This window comes from Lissotriton vulgaris, chromosome 1_1 (assembly GCF_964263255.1).
Source record: "Lissotriton vulgaris chromosome 1_1, aLisVul1.2, whole genome shotgun sequence".
NCBI classification, from domain to species: Eukaryota; Metazoa; Chordata; class Amphibia; order Caudata; family Salamandridae; genus Lissotriton; species Lissotriton vulgaris.
Window position 1 is genome coordinate 780,730,899 of NC_141685.1, and position 22,722 is coordinate 780,753,620.

General features: G+C 44.8%; 1 protein-coding gene across 1 annotated transcript in view; it reads left to right on the forward strand.

Moving 5' to 3' along the window:
* The window catches only part of PLA2G4A (phospholipase A2 group IVA), an 869,302-nt gene that overhangs the window by 372,881 nt on the left and 473,699 nt on the right, over positions 1 to 22,722 (forward strand). The window contains exon 9 of the mRNA XM_086956164.1: positions 12,194 to 12,416. Within this exon, the coding sequence (XP_086812290.1) occupies positions 12,194 to 12,416 (223 nt within the window). The remainder of the gene's footprint in view (positions 1 to 12,193; positions 12,417 to 22,722) is intronic.

The following is a 22,722-nucleotide window of genomic DNA, read 5'->3' on the forward strand; positions in this document are numbered from 1 at the left end:
ACATACAAAATATACATTAGGAATCGCTTGCATCCCTTTCATAAAATCTTTCGTATAATACTCTAATCGAAAAGCATGTTCGCAATTAACTTCACCTACAAATACACTCTCATAATATGTCTTGCTTCGAGTTAAACATAACTTTCCTTTCTGCGTTCTATCCAAAGCTATTGGACCATTGCTACCCTTCTTCTTGTGTGCTTTTTCTTCTTCGGTCCAATCTGTTTTCCACTGTCCTGACATTTTTAGAATCTTCTGCCTTCTGTACCGGTCATCTACTTGTCCTATGAACTTCTTCTCAATCTCTGACACTTTGCAAGTCAGATTATTTCTGGGTGCATATGAAGTATCTAATGTATCCCAAGGAAGAAAGAATTTTGTTAATCTGTCTTTCTTTTTATAATAGTCCCACTTATTCATTTGTTTATAATTCGGGACTTCAGGCAGTACCGAATCATAATTTGAAAAGTAGTACTCGAACCCTTCTCTACCATAAAATATACTGAGCAATAAACTACATGTTATCCCATATGTCAGTGGGAGATGATGATATCTGATGCCTTCATCTACGGAAGCCGGCAATTGCATGCACACCTAACAATCCTTGGCCTCCTTGGCATCAATATACTCATACAATAGCTTGGCATATGCATTTGATCTAAAATTTCCCTGCGACTCGTCTACGTGTAACCTACGAGCTTCATTTGCCAGTAACGTCTTTTCACGGATGACATTGCTCTCCTCCTTCTTTCCAACAAGAGCAGGTTTCAAAGTCGTTACAGGCTTTACATCTGTTGTCTCTTTTTCACTTGCATGTCCTACCATGTACGATGTGGTAACTACTGTAATAATGAGAAAAATTACTACCGCTATTAGTGTACCTATTATGCATTTGGCTTTTCGGTTTGGGTTGCCATTCTCCATGTTACCAAAACAGCGTAGCTCCTTCCTTTTCGAAGAAAAGTTTTCTTTTCAAGTCTTTGGTTTCTTTATTTGCCTTCTCAGTCTGTGAAGCGCTCTTAAGCAACAAAAGTCTCTTTTCACAACAATGTCCCTTTATCTTCAGAAATAGACAACCCTAACCCTTCTCCGTCCTCTAAATGTAATCCCTAATTTTATTCTTCTTTCCACTCGGCGCTAGGTTATCTTCTTCTTTATAGCTTAAACACAAAAGTCTTTATGCATCTACAATGATTCTCGTACCTGCAGCTCTAATAACATGTTCCAATAGTTCTAAACGAATGACTTTTTCTTCTTGTTCTGGTATTTGATGACCAAAAGTCGGAAACTCTAATCGATTCAGTACTAGGTCTTTGATCCGACTTAGGTAAAGGGGAATGGGAAGTGTGAAAGTCAGTAACCCCTCAGTCTCGATTCCAGGCGTCAACATCCATATCTCCACTGCCACAAATGGATCGAGATTGATCACTTGCACTTCTCTCACTCTCCCAGATCTCTGTCCCCAAGACATCTGCTAGATAAGTCCACTCTGGGGTGGCGTACCTTCTGCAGGGCACACGTACCCTTCTTGATCTTCTCGGACTCTCATAGCCTGAATCCGTAGCTTCTTCGTCTGGCTCTGAATCTTCGGAGATCGGGACAAGGGTGCTCTCTGGATTTGCTCTCAAGCTTGGCCTTCTCCTTCTTTCCGGCCAACTAGCTTCTCCATTCCTTGTCCTCCTGCTCCTTGTTCTTGGACTCGTCTCTTGATCACTTGCAGCTTGTTCGGTATCTGACTCGAACTCCCAGCTACTTTCCTCTTCTGAGGCGACTTCGGCCTCACTGGTGTCCTGACCGTCGTCAGCCTGTTCCGACACAGGCTCAGCCTCTTCGATCACCTCTACAGCTTGGCTTTCCCCCTCTGTGGCTTCTCCACTTTCCGCTGGATTCTCATCCGAGAGAGGAGCTGTTTCTTCCAGAGGTGCTGGAACTCTTCGGGTGTGTGAAGCGTGTATCCAATTGGACAAGCCTCCACACTTTACTGCAGTGTTCGTAACTAGTATGACTTGGAACGGTCCTCTCCAGCGTGCGTCTAGACAGTTCTTCCTGACATGCTTCTTCACCAGGACCCAGTCCCCAGGACACAGGTCATGGCACAAGTCTTGAGCTGATGGAACCTCTGCAGCCTGGACCTGGAGGGACACAGAATGAATGGCATCAGATAGTCCCTTGCAGTAGTCCAAGATCAAATCGTCTGTGATGTTCAACAACGCTGCAGTCGGAACCGATGGCAATCTCATAGCTCTTCCCATTAGCACCTCGTGTGGAGAGAGACCTGTTCTTCTATCTGGTGTGCTACGTATGCTCATAAGAACCAATGGAAGTGCATCAGGCCAACTCAGAGATGTCGATGAACAAACCTTGGCAAGTCTGGATTTAATTGTGCTGTTGATTTGCTCTACAATCCCCGAAGCTTCTGGTCGATAACTACAGTGGAGCTTCTGGTCAATACTCAAGGCTGAACATAGCATCTTCACTATTTCGCTGTTGAAATGAGTTCCTCTGTCTGATTCCAAAGAGGATGGCACCCCAAACCTCGGTATCAACTCTCTAAGCAACAATTTTGCTACTGTAAGTGTATCGCACCTACGTGTCGGGTAAGCTTCAACCCATCTAGAAAATATACAGACAATCACTAAGACGTATCTGAGTTGATTGCACTTGGGCATTTCGATAAAATCCAGCTGCATTCTATTGAAAGGCCCCCCAGACCTCCCTATGTGACTCAATGTGACTGGTGTTCTTTTTCCTACGTTTAGTTGCTGACAAATAGCACAACGCTGACATACTGCTTCTGCCGCTACTCTAAACTTCGGATTATACCACGTCTGTCTGAATACTCTCACCATAGCATCTCTACCTATGTGTGCTGGTCCATGCAATCTCCTTGCCATTGGACTAACAAGTTTGTTTGGTAAAACTGCTCTCCCATCTGCAGAAATCCAAAAATTCATTTCCCTTTTGATACATCCAGCTGTCTCCCATGCCTTTTTCTCATCATCTGGTGCATTTTCCTGAACACACTTCAACTCGTCCCACGTATCTACAGTGTCTAACAACATAGTCAACTCAGTTCTTTCCTGTATTCCCCCCACTTCTACATTGGTGTGAGAATAGCCCTGTTCTGCACAATAACGTGCAACTTCGTCCGCGTATCGGTTACCTTGTGACACAAAGTCAGTATTCTTTGTGTGCGCGGCGCATTTGACAACCGCTATAGCTTGTGGACCTTGTAATGCTTCTAACAATAATCTCACAAATTCTCCATTCCTAATAGGAGAACCCGAGGAGGTCATGTAACCTCTTTGAGACCACAACTGCCCGTAATCGTGAACTACCCCGAAACCATACTGGCTATCGGTGTATATGGTGATTCGAATTTTGTTGCCTGCCAAACAGGCACGGGTCAAAGCAATAATTTCAGCTACCTGAGCGGAATGTACTCCTTCCAGGCAGGTGGCTTCCACCACTCCGGTGATAGTACAAACTGCATATGCTGCTCTCAGCTGACCGATATCGTCTCTTACGCATGAACCATCAACAAAGAATATTTCATCAGGGTCAGTCAATGGCTCATCTACGATATCTGGTCTCGGTTTGGTGCATAGTTCAGTCACATCAAGGCAGTCATGATCTGTACAAATCTCATCATCAATATCATTTGGAAGTGGCATCAAAGTAGCAGGATTCAAGACAGAGCATCTCTTTAGGGTCACATTCTCAGCAGCCAATATGACTTGCTCGTAGCGTGTGAGCCTGCTATTCGTCAGATGCTGAGTCTTAGTCCTGGTCATTAACAATTCCACAGAATGCGGTACGTACACCACTAACTGATGTCCCATTACCACATTTTCACATCTTTCAATGCTGACACCCGTTGCAGCAACGGATTTGAGACATCCGGGCAACGCTGCGGCTACTGGATCTAATGTAGCCGAAAAATACGCAACTGGCCTACGCGCATTTCCGTGTATCTGGGCCAAAACTGCTAAAGCACAACCTTCCCTTTCGCAGCAGTAAAGCAAGAATGGTTTTTCATAATCAGGCATTCCCAAAGCCGGGGCACGACACAAGTCCTCCCTCAGCTGCAAAAATGCCATCAAACAATCTTTGTCCCATGGTACCGGATCACTCACTCCCTTGTGCGTCAGTTGTAGTAAAGGTTTTGCCTTCAGTGAAAAGTTGGCTATCCACTGCCGACAATAACCGACCATGCCTAGAAACATCCTGACTTCTCTTTGTGTTTTAGGCGCGTTCATTTTCATAATCGCCTCTATTCTATCTGGAGACACCTTCCGTTTTCCCTTTTCAATCCTGTGGCCCAAGTATTGCACTTCGGTGAGACAATACTGTAATTTACTTGGAGACACCTTGTGTCCGTTCTCGGCCAAGTGATTTAGTAAGGTGATGGTGTCTACCTTGCAAGCTTCCTCAGTTTCTGACGCCACTAGGAGATCGTCTATGTACTGGACCAGAACTGAGTTCTTGGGCAGCACTAGACTTTCGAGATTTTTCTTCAGCAGCTGGTTAAAAATCGATGGGCTTTCTGTATACCCCTGGGGAATACGACACCATTTTAAAACGCGATTTTCCAGCTTAAAAGCGAACAAATACTGGCTCTCCTCATCTAAAGGAATCGAAAAGAAAGCCTGGCACAAGTCTATCACTGTGAACCATTCAGCTTGGAATGGTATCTGAAACAATATCACTGATGGATTCGGTACCACTGGACAACATGAAACAACGATGTTATTAATCTTTCGAAGATCCTGCCCTATTCTGTATTTCCCACTAGGCTTCTGCAAACCCATAATCGGGGAGTTACATGGACTTCCCACGATCTCCTTCAGTATTCCCTGTCTAATCATGAATTCGATCACAGGCTTTATTCCTGCTATCGTCTCCGGTGTCAACTTATATTGTGGTGTTCTTGGATACTCAGCATTGGGTTTTACCATGATCTTTACCGGTTCTACCCCTTTAATCAGTCCTATTTCTTCTCCAGTAAAATCCCACACCTCAGCTGACACTGTCTCCTTCAAGTCCTGTGGAAGCTCCTCCACCGTCAGGGTAGGATATAGTTCCACGCATCCCTGCGAGTTTACAACCTTAAAATCAGCATCATCATCGTTAGTCTGCACTTCTACTCCTTCAGGTGTGCAATATATTGCGCAATTCAATTTACACAACAGATCTCTTCCTAGCAGACACACAGGGCTAGAATCACAGATCACAAACTGATGTTCATCACTGTAATTCCCTATCTTCACTGACACTGGTTCTGTCAGAGGATTTGTCATTCTCCTATTTGCAACTCCTACCACCTGAATCGTCTCTCCCGACATTGGCAGACCTGGGACTACCGCCGATCTCAAAGTGGATCGAGTGGCCCCCGTATCTACCAAAAAGGTCGTAGGACATCCAGCCACCTCAGCCTCTACGTATGGTCCTCTCTGGTCTACCTCCAGGGCTGCTCCTAGAGTACAGTCTTCTTCTCTATGCACTTGTTGCCCCGTAAGAGGATCAACGTAGTAGCATTCTTCTCCTCCTACAAACAGTGGCAGTTGTCTATAGGTTTTCCCTCCATTTGTAATGCGAGGCGGTTGAGGGAACGGGGCTCGAGGAGTCTGAGTCCCCCCTTTGATAAACTTTCCTTTCGGGACTACTGTTCCCTTTACCATGCTGGTTTGAACCCCATCCTCCTCCTGTTCTAATTCCCCCGTCTCGACATTATAGGGACACTCGCGTCTCCAATGTCCCACCTCGTTACACTGATGGCACCTCGTTGTCTTTTTCAGTGTCGCGATATCTACCCTCGGTCTCGGTCTTTCTTCCTCATTTCTGCTTTGATTATTCTGTTTCTTTCCTAGTGTTCCTGTTCCCTGTTGTCGCTGTCCACCCTTTCCAGCTGATTGCATCTGCACCAACATCAGCTTTTCCTTAAGTTTTTTTGCCTTGGAATCTATTTCGTCGCTACAGTACCTCGCATACCTCAGAATCTCATCTAAAGGTTTGTTTTGCCAACAAATTAAATGCTGTTGTATCATTAAGCTTATGTCTGGTCGCAATCCCAGGACAAACTTCGACACAAACTGTCCTATGTCTTTGGGATCCATCACGTCCAACCCACTGTACTGTTTGAATGCTTTCAGCAATCTCTCATAGAACTCGTGAACGGTTTCTTTAGGTTCCTGAGTTGTTCGATCTATCTTAACCCAGTCTATGTCCTGCACCGGCACCTTCTCTTTTAACCAAGCAATTACCCTTTCGTACTTTTCCATGACTCTCTCTGATGGACCATTCGTCCGGACATCCCTCGCGGGTTCACAAATGGGCCATTCGACACTAAGTTTGCATGCCGTCCACAAATCTCCGGGTACTACGATATCAAACAGGGTGTTCAAGTCGATCCACAACACCTTAGAGATCTTCACGAACCTCTCTACCTGTTTGTACCAGTCGACGGGATTCTCCCTGAGCTTTGGAAAGGAATTGGTAAATGCCGCTAAGTCCCCCCTACTCCAGGGCACATGCACGTAGCTTCCGTTCGCGATTTCTCGCAAAGGGAAAGCTTCCATTCGCATTAGCTCTCCATCCGGGGACGGATCCCCTCTTGGACCATCTTTCCTCCCATTTATCCAAATCCCTCCACATTCTGATACTCAGGATCAGTTCCTTTATGTGTACTTTCAGCCCAATCGTCCTACGCTCATCTAGATCCTGATCAGTGCAGTTTAGCCTATGGTTACCCTGTAAAGCTTTAGTTCGTGATAAGTCTATCATGTACCTGTCTGCCAACTCAGTTAATTTTTCATGAACTGACCTCGCTTTCCGGGTAACATCCTTAGACATAAACAGTATTTCTCCCTGATCGTACAGCTCTATCCTTTCCATTGGCAATGTGCCGTCTATTATTTCATCCAAATCTGATTTCAAACTCATTACGTCGAGCCGTTTTGCTTTTATCTCAGCTCTCAGTACCTCACTCCTAGGTGGTTCGTATACATCCCTCTCACCCCCACTACGAGCCCTACGTCTCGGTACAGGTGAGTTATGAGGCGTCCTTCTTGCTTCTCTTTGTTCCCACCTCTCTAGATCCCAAGCTTTCCCATCCTCCCTTGGGGTATGGTGGAACAATGTTCTATCCCCCATTACTGCGCTCTGTCTTTTCGGCTCGGGTCTCTAGATGCAAGATAGGATCCTCCGTTCTGTTCTATATCACTGCAACTCCCTTGCTGTCTGGTGTCACTCAATAAACGATAAGGTCCTTCACGGTCCTCCAGGTTCCCGCGATCCCGTCCGTGATCACTGGATGTATGGCGAGACCTTTCGCGACTTCCTATATTCTCGTGACTCCAATGTTGCACGTTTTCTCCCGGGGCATGGTGAGTGCACCTGAAGCTATCTCGGTACTCCTGCGTCTTTCGTTCTCCCTCACTAAGAATGAGGCGAGGCACTCCCCCACACCCTGCACTCTTGTCCTCACACATTTGTCTAGTGCCACCGATGGTATGGCAAGTATCTCCCTTGCTTCCTTGACTCCCTCCCTCCCACTCCGGGCTGCTTTCGCCAGCTCCGCAGTGAGAGAGGATCCTGTTATCCTGATCTCTCCATTCTGCTTCTGTTTCTAATCTTTTATTCTGAGTCTCTTCGGCAGCATCCCATTCTTTCAAATACTCCCTTAATTCCTTAAAGGTTTTTGGTTTCGGTCCCCTCAGATCCATCTGTCCTCTCTGACCCCCCTGTTCTATCCAGGGACCCGTTGCTGAGTCCAATGGGGTACTCCGACTCTTTGGTCCTAGCAACTGCCTTTGGGAATTGATCGTATTATTCCTACTTTCCATCTCTGCCCTTTCCCTGTCCCATCGTGCCTGTTCCTCCTGCTGGACTCCCTCCGGATTGTAGATTGACACTATAGGACCTATGGTAACAGGTACTTGTAGAGCATCCGGCAATTGATACGACCTTGCACACTGCGTTTCTGGTACCTTCTGGACCACGAATCTTCCTACTACTCTCTGTACGGGACTAGATTGAGGTACTTCCTCACCTTTCTTGGGATCCCACTCTGATGTGGGGAGCGGTTTATATTCCCCCCACCTAGCCCCATCCCCTTGCTGTAGTTCGGGACTTTCGGCTTCTCTGTTGTACGGTGGTGGTCTATCTAATAATAGTCTCTCTATCAGATCCTCATCCGGCTCGCTATCCTCATCTTCTTCTAGAGGTTTCTTTTCTCCCGTAGTCTCTAGCATTGTGAACAATTTGTCTGCTTCTATCTTCTGCACCCTCCACTTTTTAGCTTCGTCATCCCATTTAGCATCCTGCACTGCTTTTACCGATCGTCTCACTCTTTCTTGGCGCCTATTCAAGCTCTTTTCGTGTGCCGTTCTAAACCATGCACTAAGGGCTTCGAACTGTGTTGGCCTCGGTAGAGGTCTCGTTGCGAGCATTACCGCTTTCAGTTGGTTCAATACTTCTAAACTAAACGTCCCGTATCTCGGGAACGTCAGTTCCTCATTTCCTTCTGTTAGCTTACTCCACTCGGAGATCCATAGTATGGAGTGTAACCCTACATTCACAGCCATATAATAAGCTGGTGTGCCTTCTGGTGGAGCTTCTTCCCCTGCATACAAGTTTCCTCTATCTCTCTTAAAAATCGCCCTTAAACGTTTAAAACACTTCATTTTCAAAATCTACGTTTTTCCTTTTAATTCTCTTCCTTATTTACTTCCCGATGACAACCACCAATCCCTGCGTGGCCCTACGCTGACCAGCCTATCCCAGCGCGACTCTACGCTGACCGACCAATCTCAGCGCGGCTCTACGCTGACGTCACTCGTCCCCTCTGCAGCAGTTCCCCTCCTTTCTCAGCTCGTCTCATGGTCTTGCATGCGTTTTCATTCATACGCCGAAAAATGACTACTTCCGTCCAAGCGATCACTTTTCTTGACTGTACGTCCACAGTCTAACTGTAATTGTCACCTCAACTGACGAGACGTCTTTCCTCTCACGTTCAGACGCTCGCCTTAACTGATAGGTTACTTACACACAGTAAACGTCCGACCAGCGTCCGTTACTCATACACTCACTCTTACACTCCCCCTATCATCGGTCCTACGGGCGATCAATGGTACCTCATGACCCCCTTTACAATGGTAGACAATTACTCTGGGTGTTCGATACACCCGAACCACTTAAGCCCTTCTCTGGATCTTAAGATTTTATCCGGTTGCGCGCGCTCACAACCTTCCCTCAATCACACTACAGGCATTCAACTCCGCTTGACATTACAACACAGGTACAACACAAAACACCGCAATCTGGCAACGCATGACCCTTATACTCACTCTCGACCGACTTTGCTGCTTTTCTCTCGCACCGTCAGCACCTTCTTCGGCAGGGATTCTTCTTCTGGTCGTCGATGACTAGGGACCTTGGGGTAATCTAAACCTGACCTAGGTTGTCTTCCTCAAGAAGAAAACCATCCTCTGCTACCAACTGCGGGGAATGAGATTTTGGTACCTTTTCTGATTACCTAGATACCTATCTCATTCTTCCTTTTGGATCGATTATTTTCTGTCATTGAGTAAAAGGCAAACCCACATAGGTTAAATCAACCCCATAGACTGACGCAACTCTGAAGAACCACTTACGACTGATAAAGTTTAAAAGTTTTAATATAAAATCAGAATCAATTGCATATACAATCCTCTCAGGATAAGATTCAACAAGTACACAGGAATTAAAAGGAACATAAATTCCCTAAAGAATCTAAGTCTACAAAAGAATACAATTAAAATCAATTCCAGAATCAACAGATTAAAAGCATAGACACAAAGTGGATCCGTTGCGTCATCTATAAAAAGAGAATAACAAGTTAATTCTGTCCCTACTCTATACTAGGTGACATCCCTACTTCGCAAGTTCCTTACCTAAAAAAGGTGTCAGCAGTTTGACTTCCAAAGAAGTTCAAACTCTCTTAGCCTCTAATGGTAACTTATATCGAGAAACAGTACCCTCTCTGCCTACCCATCCGCTCTCTAAGGGTCCTCGGCCTACTGTTCTCTTGCGCTCTGCTCTTTCTCTCTGACTTCTCAGGCCATCTGCGCTAACTCTGACTCTTCTCCCCGGGGTGCTGTCCCTAAATACACAATCACAGTATGGGTGGAACGCCCCTTGATGCCCACCACGTATACATTTACACATGCTCTCATTCTTGGGTTTTTCCATAGCTTCATCTCTTCGCGTCGTCCGTTAAGTTGACCTTGCTTCTTAGGCACCATCTTCGTCTTCGTGCTGGTGACTTCATTGACATTCCGGTTGACACTTCCAGAGCAAAGTCTATCACCTCAACAGAACTCCATTCATTACGGTTGTGATTATAACCTAGTTTGGTCCTGTGAACGGTCATTTCTAAACAAGACCCCAAATTCCAAGCGTCTCTTATCTCACTTAGGCCATAAACTTCGTCCAGCATTGTCACCTTAAATCTAACAAGACCTTTGACTCTTGTCTCGCACGTACAGATCAAGGCTATTCTCTGTTCCTGTGAGCCCACTAAATTACATACAGCGGACTACGCTCTTGCGAACCCTTGGTCAGTTAGGTTAAAATCACACATGACCACACTTTCTAAAACTCCTTCTTCCACACAATATAACCTTTAACACACATACATATATATATAATCGAATTAGCGAATTGGTGATTATACTTGAATCCATGTTACATAAATACAACGTTCATATTCTCATTTCTACACAGTGCTATATAGTCTACACATTTCTTCGCTTTATATTTCATCTTCTTTCTCCGTCTAATGATTACATACGTATATTCAGTTTAGCACGTTTAAGCATTTTCACATTTCTATATTAGACCATTATATGTACGGTCTTTTCTAATGCATTTCTAAAGTGAATACAGATACATTTCCTATTACTTAAGTTACATCGGCTAAGTTTACTCTACAAGTGCTACTTCATGTTACAACTTCTACGTTTATGCGATATGCTTGTAAATATGGTACGGATATACTTTTCATTCAAATTGCGCTCTCTCACCAGCAATGTTCGTTGTATGTCACACCTAAAGACAGCTTTAGCATTCTGCTGTCGAAAGACCTATGGTATTAAAGCTTACGGTAGGGTTTGGGTCAGAGCATTGCTATCCTTGGCTGACTCACTTGTCAATCTCATTTGCTTGCAAATTATTCAGAGGCTTTCTTTCCTCTTCTTGTGATTGTCCCTCTCCTGGAGCATATGTTTTTTTAGAAGTCTTTGTGATTTGGTGACTTGTGTCCTTCCACTGCTACATCCAGTGAACAACTTTTTTTTCCCTCTGAGCACTCCATGGGAGTGTATATGCTTTTCTTATTTCCCCGGTTGCTGTGTCCTTCCTCACATCCTTACCACGATGATCTGCTTATTGGTTACTACTTCTCCCAGCTCATGTGTTGCTCACCAGCCCTTTCGTCCTAACTGTTCACTGTTCATCCATGTCGCTGTGTGGTGCTTTGTTGCTCTCACGGTGCCCACTTACTGCTCCTCGCCCTCCTTATCTTTTTATATTTTTTATTTCTATTTTATTGTTTTTGGAAAGCTCAGCAGCTGCAGTTTGCTTTTCTTTTTTTATTTACTGTTCTTCAAGATAAATATCTTTCAACTTGGAATTGTAAAATAGAAGTATAAAAAAGGGAGCTACATCATCATGATCTATATGTGAGCATGCATGGTGACTTGTATGTATGTGTACAAATCATCACGTTGGGGCGGGCCGTACAATTAAAGAAACAATGGCCACCAAAGCATCATGAACCATATGTAGATACACGTTGTGTACTGGAGATTACCATTGACGTTTATTTTGTTTTTGTCTATTCTGATCATCAGCAACCATTGGCGGGGCCAGAAGGTCAGCTAATGCCTTTAAAAGTCGGAATTTGTTTCTTTTGTGTAAAATATATTCTCCATAGCACTTTTGTAAAATTTCTAAACTAAATATAATTTTAAATTAATAATGTAATCAATTTAATGTAGTTTAGTTATTGAGAATTCCTCATCATTAGTTACATATATGGTGATTTAACAGTTATACTGTGTTGATTGAGTATTTGTATTCTCTTTTAAAAATGCAATCACTCCATTTCTAGTCTACTGTGTATGACAATGTTCTCATATTGTTAAATTAACAGGTACATGTCTAGCCTATACTCTCATCCTGATTTCCCAAAGAAAGGACCACAGGATATAAACAAGGAATTAATGCATTGCGTCAGTCATAATCCGATTTTCCTGCTGACCCCTCAGAAGGTGATAGGATACGTGAACGCCTTGTGGAAGAAGAAGAGTTCTGGGCAACCAGTCACTTTCACAGACATCTTTGCCATGCTGATTGGAGAAACTCTGATCCGAAATGTAAGCTTGTTTGAATTTCCTTTCAAGGTCAATTTGCTTCTCATTACCTAAAAACAATACTTCATAAATGCAAGCCTCACAACTCATAAACACCTCTCATTATGTGCACATAAAGCAATACTGAATAAATAGAATCCTCAAACCTCTTAAACACGTCTCCAAAGGTTGTTATTTTTACCCAAGCATCATTCTGTTCATGTTTGAAATGTTTGCACCACTGACATCCCAGACAATCCTCATCTGGATGCTCACATCATGTCACAAGTCATATCCAATTGTTTTAAGACAATGAGTGGAGCAAAATGCAAGTGGAAGGGTCACAAAAGTAAGATTTCTGTATTGGGAGATTATCTTTATATCAATAGAACCTCACTAAGGGCATTGTTCAGCCTTGCTCTTAAAGAAGTATTTGAAAACTCCTTTGCTGAAAAAAAACTATCAGCCCGAACCTTTGATCAATTAAACCCTTCTTCTTCTGTATGACTAGGATTTCTGGTATTATATGACCACCTCATACAGGTCTTGAGCCTATGGTGGATCAGTACCTAAGACATTGTCCAGGTGAACTCAGATTCTCTTCTAAACGTGTGGTAGGATTTCTCACAGTAGCACTCTTTCTCACTGACACTGCAGGGTAGTTGGAAAGCAGCATAGCAACACTTGGCATTGCTTCTCTCTGCTGTGGTGTCTAGGGTCGAACTACTGCTCTGCACCCTAAGGCCATTCTAGATGGGGAAGCAAAGCTATTCATAACCAAACAATGCAAAACTGCTCATCGTGACCAGTCAAAGTCCAAGGCGAGGTCCCGGTCCTGCAACAGATTGTTGTGGTGGTCCACATCTTTTGGCAAATCAAAGGAAAAGCACATGAAGTCTAAGCTGGACTCGGCCCATCCTGTCACTCTTGAATCTCCTGAGAAGGCGCAAGGGTGTCATTGTGCCTCCAGGTCTCACTCCGTCATTCCACTTGGAAGCCAATTCAAACCTATTTCCTGAGTCAATCTGAATTTCCGGGGCGGTTGGTGATGCCACGAATATTGAGGACTTCCATAAAGCCATGCTGCAGCTTTTTTGTACCCTTTGACCATAGGAGCCAAGAGGTCTCCCAACAGGGCTTCCGTTGACAGGTCTGCTGTCACCACCAGTTAGGATTCTGGATTCCGATCTGACCATGGTACTGGTTTCCTCTCCTTGCCACAACTCGTGCTGGAACACAAAGCACCAACTCTGATTTTGGCATCTCCTTCTCTGGACAACAATGACCAAACCCATAGTGCTCTGCAATGCCTTGATGGGGCCGCCTGACCGACGCTGTACAAAAGAGCCTGCACTTCCTGCTGCAATAGGAATAAATGGTCCTCCACCAGCCAGTCTGAGGATGGTAGAATGTGGGACTAAGAAAATAGGAAAGGAGAGAAGATCGAACAACATTTAAGGAAATTCCATCAATTTAAATAAAAACAAAAAATAAAAAGAAGTTTTCAGGTGGCAGTTTGCCACAAAAGTTAAGACGAAAACAGTGAAAACACCAACCCCCCAAAAATATGATTCTTTAGGGAACCATCAATAAAATTTACCTGATTTTAAAAGCACTCACTCGCTCATTAGGACCCCTGGACCTGTCCTCTGAGCATTGCGCACAGCCGATTGAAGGCTGATTGCCGACCCAAACTTCCAAACATTTGCCGCCGGCGAGCCGCGTGACCACGCCCACTTTGAGGCCACGCCCACCGCCACTCCAGCCTCTTGATAAACATGTGCTTTCACCGTTCGCGCAGCGGACGGGCGCAGGGGGCGCGCCTAAGGCAAGCCCGTCTGCGCCCGTCATCGCCAAGTCATCGCCTCTCGCCAGTCCCCCTGGCCGTATTCCATCAACACCCCTTCATTACGACAGGGAGCAACTACTTGCCTGGAACCCCGGACGGTCCTGCGCAAACATTACAGGTACGCCTGGTCTCACTTGCCTCCAATGTCAAAATTGTGATTTTACTACCGCTAACCCCCACACTATTCGACAGCTACTAGAACCTGTCAATACCACCCCTATTACGTTTCTCCATCTCAACGTTAGGTCACTACCCAAACACCACCTTGAGGTCAATACCCTCATTCTGGACGAAAATCCTGATATCCTCTTCCTCTGTGAAACCTGGTTACGGGATGGCACCTCTGCCATACCCAACCTTACACTACCAGACGACTACCTTATGTCAACTATCAATAGGGATGGAAGAGGAGGTGGCATCGCCATAATCTATAAGAAGTTGTTTTCTTGTTCTTTCGTCAAGGAAGAACTGCCCGACTGAAAGCGCCCACTTTAAAATCACTATAAATCCGAACTTCACTGTGTCGGGCCTTTACATCTATCGCCCACCTGGCCCTGCTTCAAAATTTATTGCGGCTCTCCTTGAGACAGCAACCTCTCTTATAACTAAAAACTCAAACTTTACCATTCTAGGCGATCTCAACCTGCACTTTGACCTGCCTAACGACGCTACGATCAAAAATCTTCTTGCAGATCTCTCCGCACTGCAACTCAACTCTCTTATTCTTACTCCAACGCACCTAGCTGGTCACATTTTAGACCCAGTATTCACAAACATGGAGAAACTTACATCAGATATACCCGTCCCGATGGGATGGACAGATCACCACCTTATAAAACTGTCCATACTAGTCAATAAAAGCAGGCACAAAACAGCATCGACCCGCCGTCTAAAAAGACCATGGCACAAACTGTCCCGCAGTGACCTCCGTACCACCCTTGGAGAATTCCACCATGACACCAATTCTGACATCAACGCTAACTATAGCGCGTTTCATGATTGGATCACGGGAGGGCTAGATGCCCTCATTCCAGCAAAATGGTTGATAGGACGCAACTCCCCATCCAACCCTTGGTATAATGACACCCTCAAAAACATGCGCAAAGACTGTAAAAGAGCGGAGCGCCTTTGGAGAAGGGACTATAACAACGAAGATAAATCCAACTATCTACTAAAACAAAAAAAGTACCACAAAGCCATCCGTGCTGCGCGAACTGCCTTCTATGCTGACAAAATCGAATCTAGTCCCACCCCTGCCAAGGAAGTTTTTAAACTTGTTCAAGAACTTCAGAGCGGCAAATCCCCCCTCCCTAATATCTCCTCCGCACAACAATGCGAAGATCTTGCTAGGTTTTTTGTCGACAAGGTCAGAAAATATATACTTCTTTTCCTCAGCATTCCCCCAGCCCTACCAACAGCCTTTCTCCTCCTTCCAACTATTCTACCTTGACTCACATCCCGGAAATTTCCGGTGATAACCTCATCAAACTTTGCCAAAAAGTTAAATCTGGTTCACCGGCTGACCCCATGCGCCCGGCTCAATTCTTAGTCACTCAACTTCTTTCTACCCTCACTCACCTCTATGCTGAACCTCTCCTTTACCTTAGCGAGCGTACCATCTGCCTGGAAACAAGCGTGGGTCTAACCCATCATCAAAAAACCCACCCTCGATCCATCGAAACCGGAGAATTTTTGACCAATCTCCCTGCTTCCATGGTTGTCTAAACTCGCTGAGGCACATGTGAACAGCACTCTATCTCAGCACATGGTCAACAATAACATCCTGGACCCATCCCAAAATGGGTTCAGACCAGGCCATAGTACTGAGTCTGCTCTCCTGGCCACCACAGAGCATCTCCGAACGATTTTAGATGCTGGTCAAAGTGCCGCGCTGATTCTTCTCGACCTCAGCGCGGCCTTTGATACGGTATCCCATGACATCCTTCTCAATCGTTTGGAAACATTTGGAGTGTCTGGCCATGCTTTGGATTGGTTCCGATCTTTTCTCAAAGACAGATCCTTTCGGGTCTCTGCTCCCCCCTTTCTATCCAAACCCCACCCTATTGCACAGGGAGTTCCGCAGGGCTCTGCGTTGAGCCCATCCCTTTTTAATCTTTACGTCCAGCCTTTGGCGACAGTGGCCAAAGAGTGGGGCCTGACATTAGTGTCGTACGCCGACGACACACAGCTGGCCATCGCACTTACAGAAGCCCCTTCCTTCTCATCCTCCAGTTTTAAAAACGGTCTCTCCGCGGTTGCTCAATGGATGACAAATAACTGTCTACAGCTTAACGCTGGTAAAACAGAGGTGTTACTCCTTGGCAAAAACACCAGCCTCTGGAATGAGCACTGGTGGCCGTCCTCCCTAGGCACCATCCCATCTCCCAAATCCCTAGTGAAAAACCTAGGAGTCTGGATGGATGCCTCACTCAACTTTCAGGCCCACACCAAAAAAGTTGCTGGCACCTGTATCGGCCTGCTGAGGAGTCTTAGCCACATACTAGGCTTCTTCGACGCCAAGACTCGCCAACTTATCATTCAAGCCACCATCCTTTCGCGTCTTGACTACGCTAATGTTCTCCTTCTTGGCGCCAACAAAAGTGAGGTAGCACGACTCCAACGCGTGCAAATCTCTGCGGCTAGAACTCTAGTCGGCCTCCCCCGCAGATGTTCAGCCAGAGCGACCATACAAAAACTACACTGGCTACCTGTCGACTCCAGAATTAAGTTCAAGGCCCTCATCATGACCTTCAAAATCATCAAACTGGATACCCCCCCCACTGCTTCGACCACTCCTCACCCCTTATGCGCCGTCACGTAACCTGCGATCTTCTAACCAAAACTTCCTATGCGTTCCACGCATAAAACTCTGCCGCATGGGCGGCCGCTCTTTTAGGTTCCTTGGAGCTAAACTATGGAACAGTCTGCCACAATACATCCGCTCCATAGAAAGCCTGCCGGCATTCCGGAAAGCAATTAAAACGTACCTATTCCCTCTCCCCTAATTACCTCCCTCCCTTTCCCGCTCAGGCCAGGGTCTGTGGTTCCTAGCGCCGGGACGCCTCATTGCTGGGGCAGCTGTTTGCGCTCTACCAAAACAATAGAATAGAATTAACTCTTAAACCCTGAGCAACTACTTGTGGTGACTTGTATGCGAAGTTGAGCAAAGGGAACTGTTTCATGTGTTATATGATCAAAAATACCAATATGTAACTTAACCTAAAAGCACAACATCATTAAATAACTCTAAATACTTTAAAAAATAATATATTCATAGTTGTCATTGCTAATGTTTATGTGACATGTATTCTGAATTTTGAGATCATTTATTGCATTCGAAAATGCGTCTGTAACTTCAAGAGCTGGAGAATCTTGAATTAAAACAGAAAACAATAGTTCAGAGTGTTGGTATACTACTTTCCAATCACCTTGCAGAGTGTCAGTGAATAAGGGTGCTACTGCAAGCACATTTAAAGTCCTCTTTGTCATAGTTTTAAGAGTAACTTTGGAAAATGTGCGGGCCCCTGAAAAAAGGATAAACGCCCTATCAGGGAAAAACAACTATTTTGTAAAGTGGAGAGGCACCAGGCTCAGTGCTGATTCTGAATAAGGTAGTGCACAAACTTTAGATATATTTAATACATAACCAACATTGTAACCATCAATTAAAAAAAATATTTTTATTTTCATTATTTTGGTTTTATGTTTTGATCATATAAAAATACATATAAAAACAATTTATACACCATTTACTTCAATACTTGAATGGTTGCACATAGTGCCATATATTTCATTGATAATTAATAGATAACTTTTAGAATTCACAGTAAATCTCACATTATTCTTCACATTTAATATAGTTCCAACACAATATGCAGCAAAGATTTGTTGACAAATTTTACAAAAGAAACCACTGGTAGTGATGTGCAGAATACCACCAACGCGTTTCGGCAAATGCCTTCTTCAGGATTTGTCTTTTACCAGTGAATACTGTATTTTTCTTTTGGGAGATTATATCCAAACTGTCCCTTCCTCACTTGAACCAGAGTGTACTATGAATGATCCATCTTATCTGTAAGTATTCTTTATGGAGATTTTTGTAATGCTTGCCCTTCCTTCCCTGTACTGGAATATACTGTGATTTGCCAGTTTGTGATTTGCTGATGGTTCTCTTGCCCCATTCCTAAATATGTATTTCCACTATTTTTGATGCACTAAGATCACCAAGATAGCGCCTAGATACTCCCGGGCGATTGTCTCGCTTCCTAAATTTTATTTTCATTTAATTTCATGTATTTGCCAATTAATTTCATAGACTGGGTCACTGATTATAGGGTTATATTCATCAATTTTAGTGACCATAACCCCATCACAGTTAGTGTTTGTAAGAAAATTGGATAACTGGTTGAGGGGGGGGGTGAATCCCTACTCAAGCAGCAAGCACAATTCCTGTCGGGTGAAGTTATAAGCAAACCTCAAATTAACCTGTGCTCGACAATCTGATAGTTTGGCACAAAAGCAACTAGGTTTGATTTAGCTACTAAGTGTAAAGTATTTATGCAGCACTTCAAATAGTAATAATTTGAAAAAACAGGTCACGAAAAATGTGATTCCTATTTAGAAAGATAGAGTAAAATGTAATAAATTATTTGAGACAAAAATCCAATCAGTAGAACAAGAAAGGATTGAAGGTTATTAGCATCGATAGTGGCTGTTTTTGGATCCTGCTGAGAGAGCAGAGAGCTGAGAACGTGGAGATCGGAGCCAGTGACGGGGAGATGGAGGCAGTGACGGCACAGAGCGCGTAGCGGAAACAAGAAACACTGATCTTGGCGAGGTCACTGGGACGCCGAGGTGAACGGCGCCGAGTGTTCACCATCTGTCATCATCCCTGGGAGCCGGAGAGAGCATCTGGCATCTGGTTTAGCGGACTCTGACCCTCTCAGCACTGGTGATTGTCTGCGTCGTGCACCGGAGGTGCCTAGGAGGGAGGCCTGCTCTGGTGAGCACAGAGAATGGAGGTACAGTTCCTTTCTCCCCTTTACTCTTCCCCTCCTATGTACGGTGAGCCCCACGGAGACTGCCCTGAGCCTCTCCTGAGCGCCTAGCGGGCTACTGACTATTGCAGAGACTGCAGGTGGCGTAATACTAGGACCTTCGAAGGTGAAATGGCCCGCCAGGCCGGGCCTGTATCTGCATCTGCACCACCAGGTACTAGAGCGGAGGGAAATGCAATGATGAGGCTGACTTGAGGAGACATAGCCTGTCTTCTCGCTGTGGCCACAGCTACTGGACGCTTTCCTACCCTATGCTCACCCCACAATAGTTGTGACCAGGGCAGATTAAGTCCGTAGCAGGTAGCGCATTGTGGAGATACCGGGGTCTACGACTGAAAGAGAAGCCGCCTGCACGCGGGTTATCGCACCGCATCCTGACTCTGGTTCCACTGTCCCGTGATTTTGGTGACTCTGGACTGCTTTATTTGTTATTTGTTATTCATGGTTACTTATGGTGTAATGCTCTGTCCCTTTGTCCTTGGATCTTTTATTTTTAGCAGAGAAAGGACAGTTCTGTCTCCCGTTGTTGCAGAGAGGCCTGTTTGTTTGTTCAAGCGCGTTGTGCTCGGAACGCGGTGCTTGGCGCTGAAAACCGAGGCGGAGCCAGGGTTCCTCAGGGTGCGGCAGCCGGTTAAGGGTCCCGGAGCGACCCGAGGTTGCGGCTTGCAGAGGTCCCGTGAGGGGGCCCCCCACCATGCCCGGGACAGTTTTTGGGGACTCCACCTTCCACCCTCCAGGTTTCACCTTCCAGCAGCCTGCGGTGAGTGGAGTCGGGACGGCACACAGCCAGTTTCATCAGCCTCTTGGGGAAACTGGAGAAAGTACATCTGTGGCAAGTGGGCAAGCGGTGCTGCAGTGCTAGAGAAAGCACAGCGCAGGGAAGGTATCCGGAATCACTGGCATTTGTGGACGGTTTGTGGACGGTTTCTCCTTGTATGCAGCCTACCACTGTTATAATCTTGAAATTAAAGGTACTGTAATTCAGTCTACAACAAATATATAAGACTAAGTCTATAACAAATATAACCAATATAATTGAGACTGGTTCCCTACGTAGAACATTTTTTGTGTAGGCCTTAAATAAAATGACGGCAAGAAAACTTAGGTCAGGGCGATTACCTGTGGGTAGGACCTGTGCAAAAACTAAATCAAATCCCTTACGTAACAAGGACATCTCATGTATGCTGTCGAACGGAAAAAGTCAACTATTTAGTCTATGGGAAGGGGGAAAGGAAATAAATCTTCAAGTTGAGTCAAATACCTCAACCATTTGGAATGGGGGGATAATGTGAATAGGAATGATGATATAACGGTTAATACTGTCTGGTTTGTATGGTTGAGGCCATTGAATCACATACTAGTAGTAAGCATGGAGGAGGAGAGCCCCTGGAATCCCAGAGGCATCCAGTACGATGTCCTGAGGACCTGATTGGCTCTCTAGTCCTTCTGTTATCCTTAGGATCTACTTAACCTTCTCCCAAGACGGCAGATGGAATCCCACACAGAACACCAGACGTGATCATAGAAGAGCCCCTTGGTCCCTACTTAGTAGAGGATGTCCAAAATAAAGATTTTACTCTCCCTGATTTGGATTTAGAGCTCTGCAGGAGGAATATTTCTCATGATACTAGCAATATTACAGAACTAGCAAATACCCAAGCAATAACAGCTCCTATAGGACTGAAATTATTCAGCAGTACCCCCTCTAATAAATCTTATTATTCCCTTCTGCAATCACACCCCTCGTTGACCCCTTATGTAAATATCAGTGATACCCAAACCAGTCAAACCCCATGGAAGGATGTAATAGTCTCAGATTCATTAGTATCCATAGAACATTTATTATCCTCTACCCTGAAGCTACTCGAGAAATTTGTTGGAGGTTCTGACTGTGTTGGAAACTGTAACTCAAATATTAAAGCTATTGTTAAAGAGTAATCAGGACAGGGAGACTAGTCCAAGTGTACATACTGAACAAGTAGAAGCGGAAGTAAAGGTGGAAGAGATTCTACATAATATACTTGGTGGTGCTAGTAGTCAATCAATCTGTACTGTTCATGATGGTAATCCCCAAAATGATAGGATAGTGAATGAAGTTGTGATGTTAGAAAAGACCCCATAACCTTTACCTGAACCCATACAAGTTATCTCTGATTCAGCTCCAAAAGTAAAAGGCTCGGGAGGGCTCCCCTAGAAGGATAGATCAGGAAATATTCCCAAAACCCAGTTAAGTGGTGAGAAAGACAATGGTTTAGGAGCCTCGCACCTGAAACAAAAAGGGAGAAATGGGAAAAAGTAAAATAATAGAGGGAAAAAGATGAAATCAACACGACGATTATCAAAAAAGAAGCAAAGGAGAATTTGTTTTAAAGAAAACATCGAGGTTTCAGTTAGTACGGAGACTTCCTCCCAGCCCCTGCAAAATACATCACGAAATATAAAGTTGGATGATGGTAACTGATTTTGTGAACCCTCAGAATAAAGAACTAACAACCGAGTCGATGGTGGCCTATGAGGCCTCCCCTCAAATATTCTGTTCTCTAAAGGAGAGTGTGCTAATACCGTAGTAGAGGGTCTTCCATTACCTATAACAGTGGAGCAGTTTAGGCCAGTTAACCATTTTAGGTGTTAGCTGCACCTGTCAACTCATTCTCTCTCTCTCTCATACACACAAATGCACACGGATGCTGAAAGTCAAAATAAGGATACTTAGATATGCTTCTCCCATACTTAACTTCAAACCCAATCTTAAAGCATGAACTCACAGCCACACACACACACACAGGCTCAGCCCAAGACACGTGCATTAGCAAAGCCAACTAGATAATGCATGCTCTCACAATCACAAAAATTCCAAGATCCTATATTATACATATTTAAATATAATCTATGCATAATGTGTGCATACACACACACACATGTATATATACACACACACACAACCCCGTGAAGTTGCAGGTATGTGAACATACACATACACACACAGATTTTAGCACAGTGCTCACCTACTTCTTGCACTATGCACACATTCATGTACACGCACAAACACACATACATGGATACATACTCTCACGATGTACAAACACCCACTCAGTGCTGTGCCAGGGTCCAATTACACATAGATACTGAGGGTTACTGGGGGCACACGGCGCAGTCGTGTACTCGGGCCTGCATTGTGGCACCACACAAACCCCGGGTTCTTCCTGCGGTGACATGGGGTGGCTCGAGGACACTCCCCTAAAAAGTCTACCTCTTGTGTGAGCTTACAGTATCTGCAGGTCGTGTGCTGCTGGCCGCGTTATCCAGGGGGCTCCACCCCACACACACTTCCTACACGGTGAACACCCCTCTGGGTAAACCCACTGCCTTTGAAAGAGAACATTCTGGAACAACACAAACACGCCTGCTTTTAAAAAATATGTAT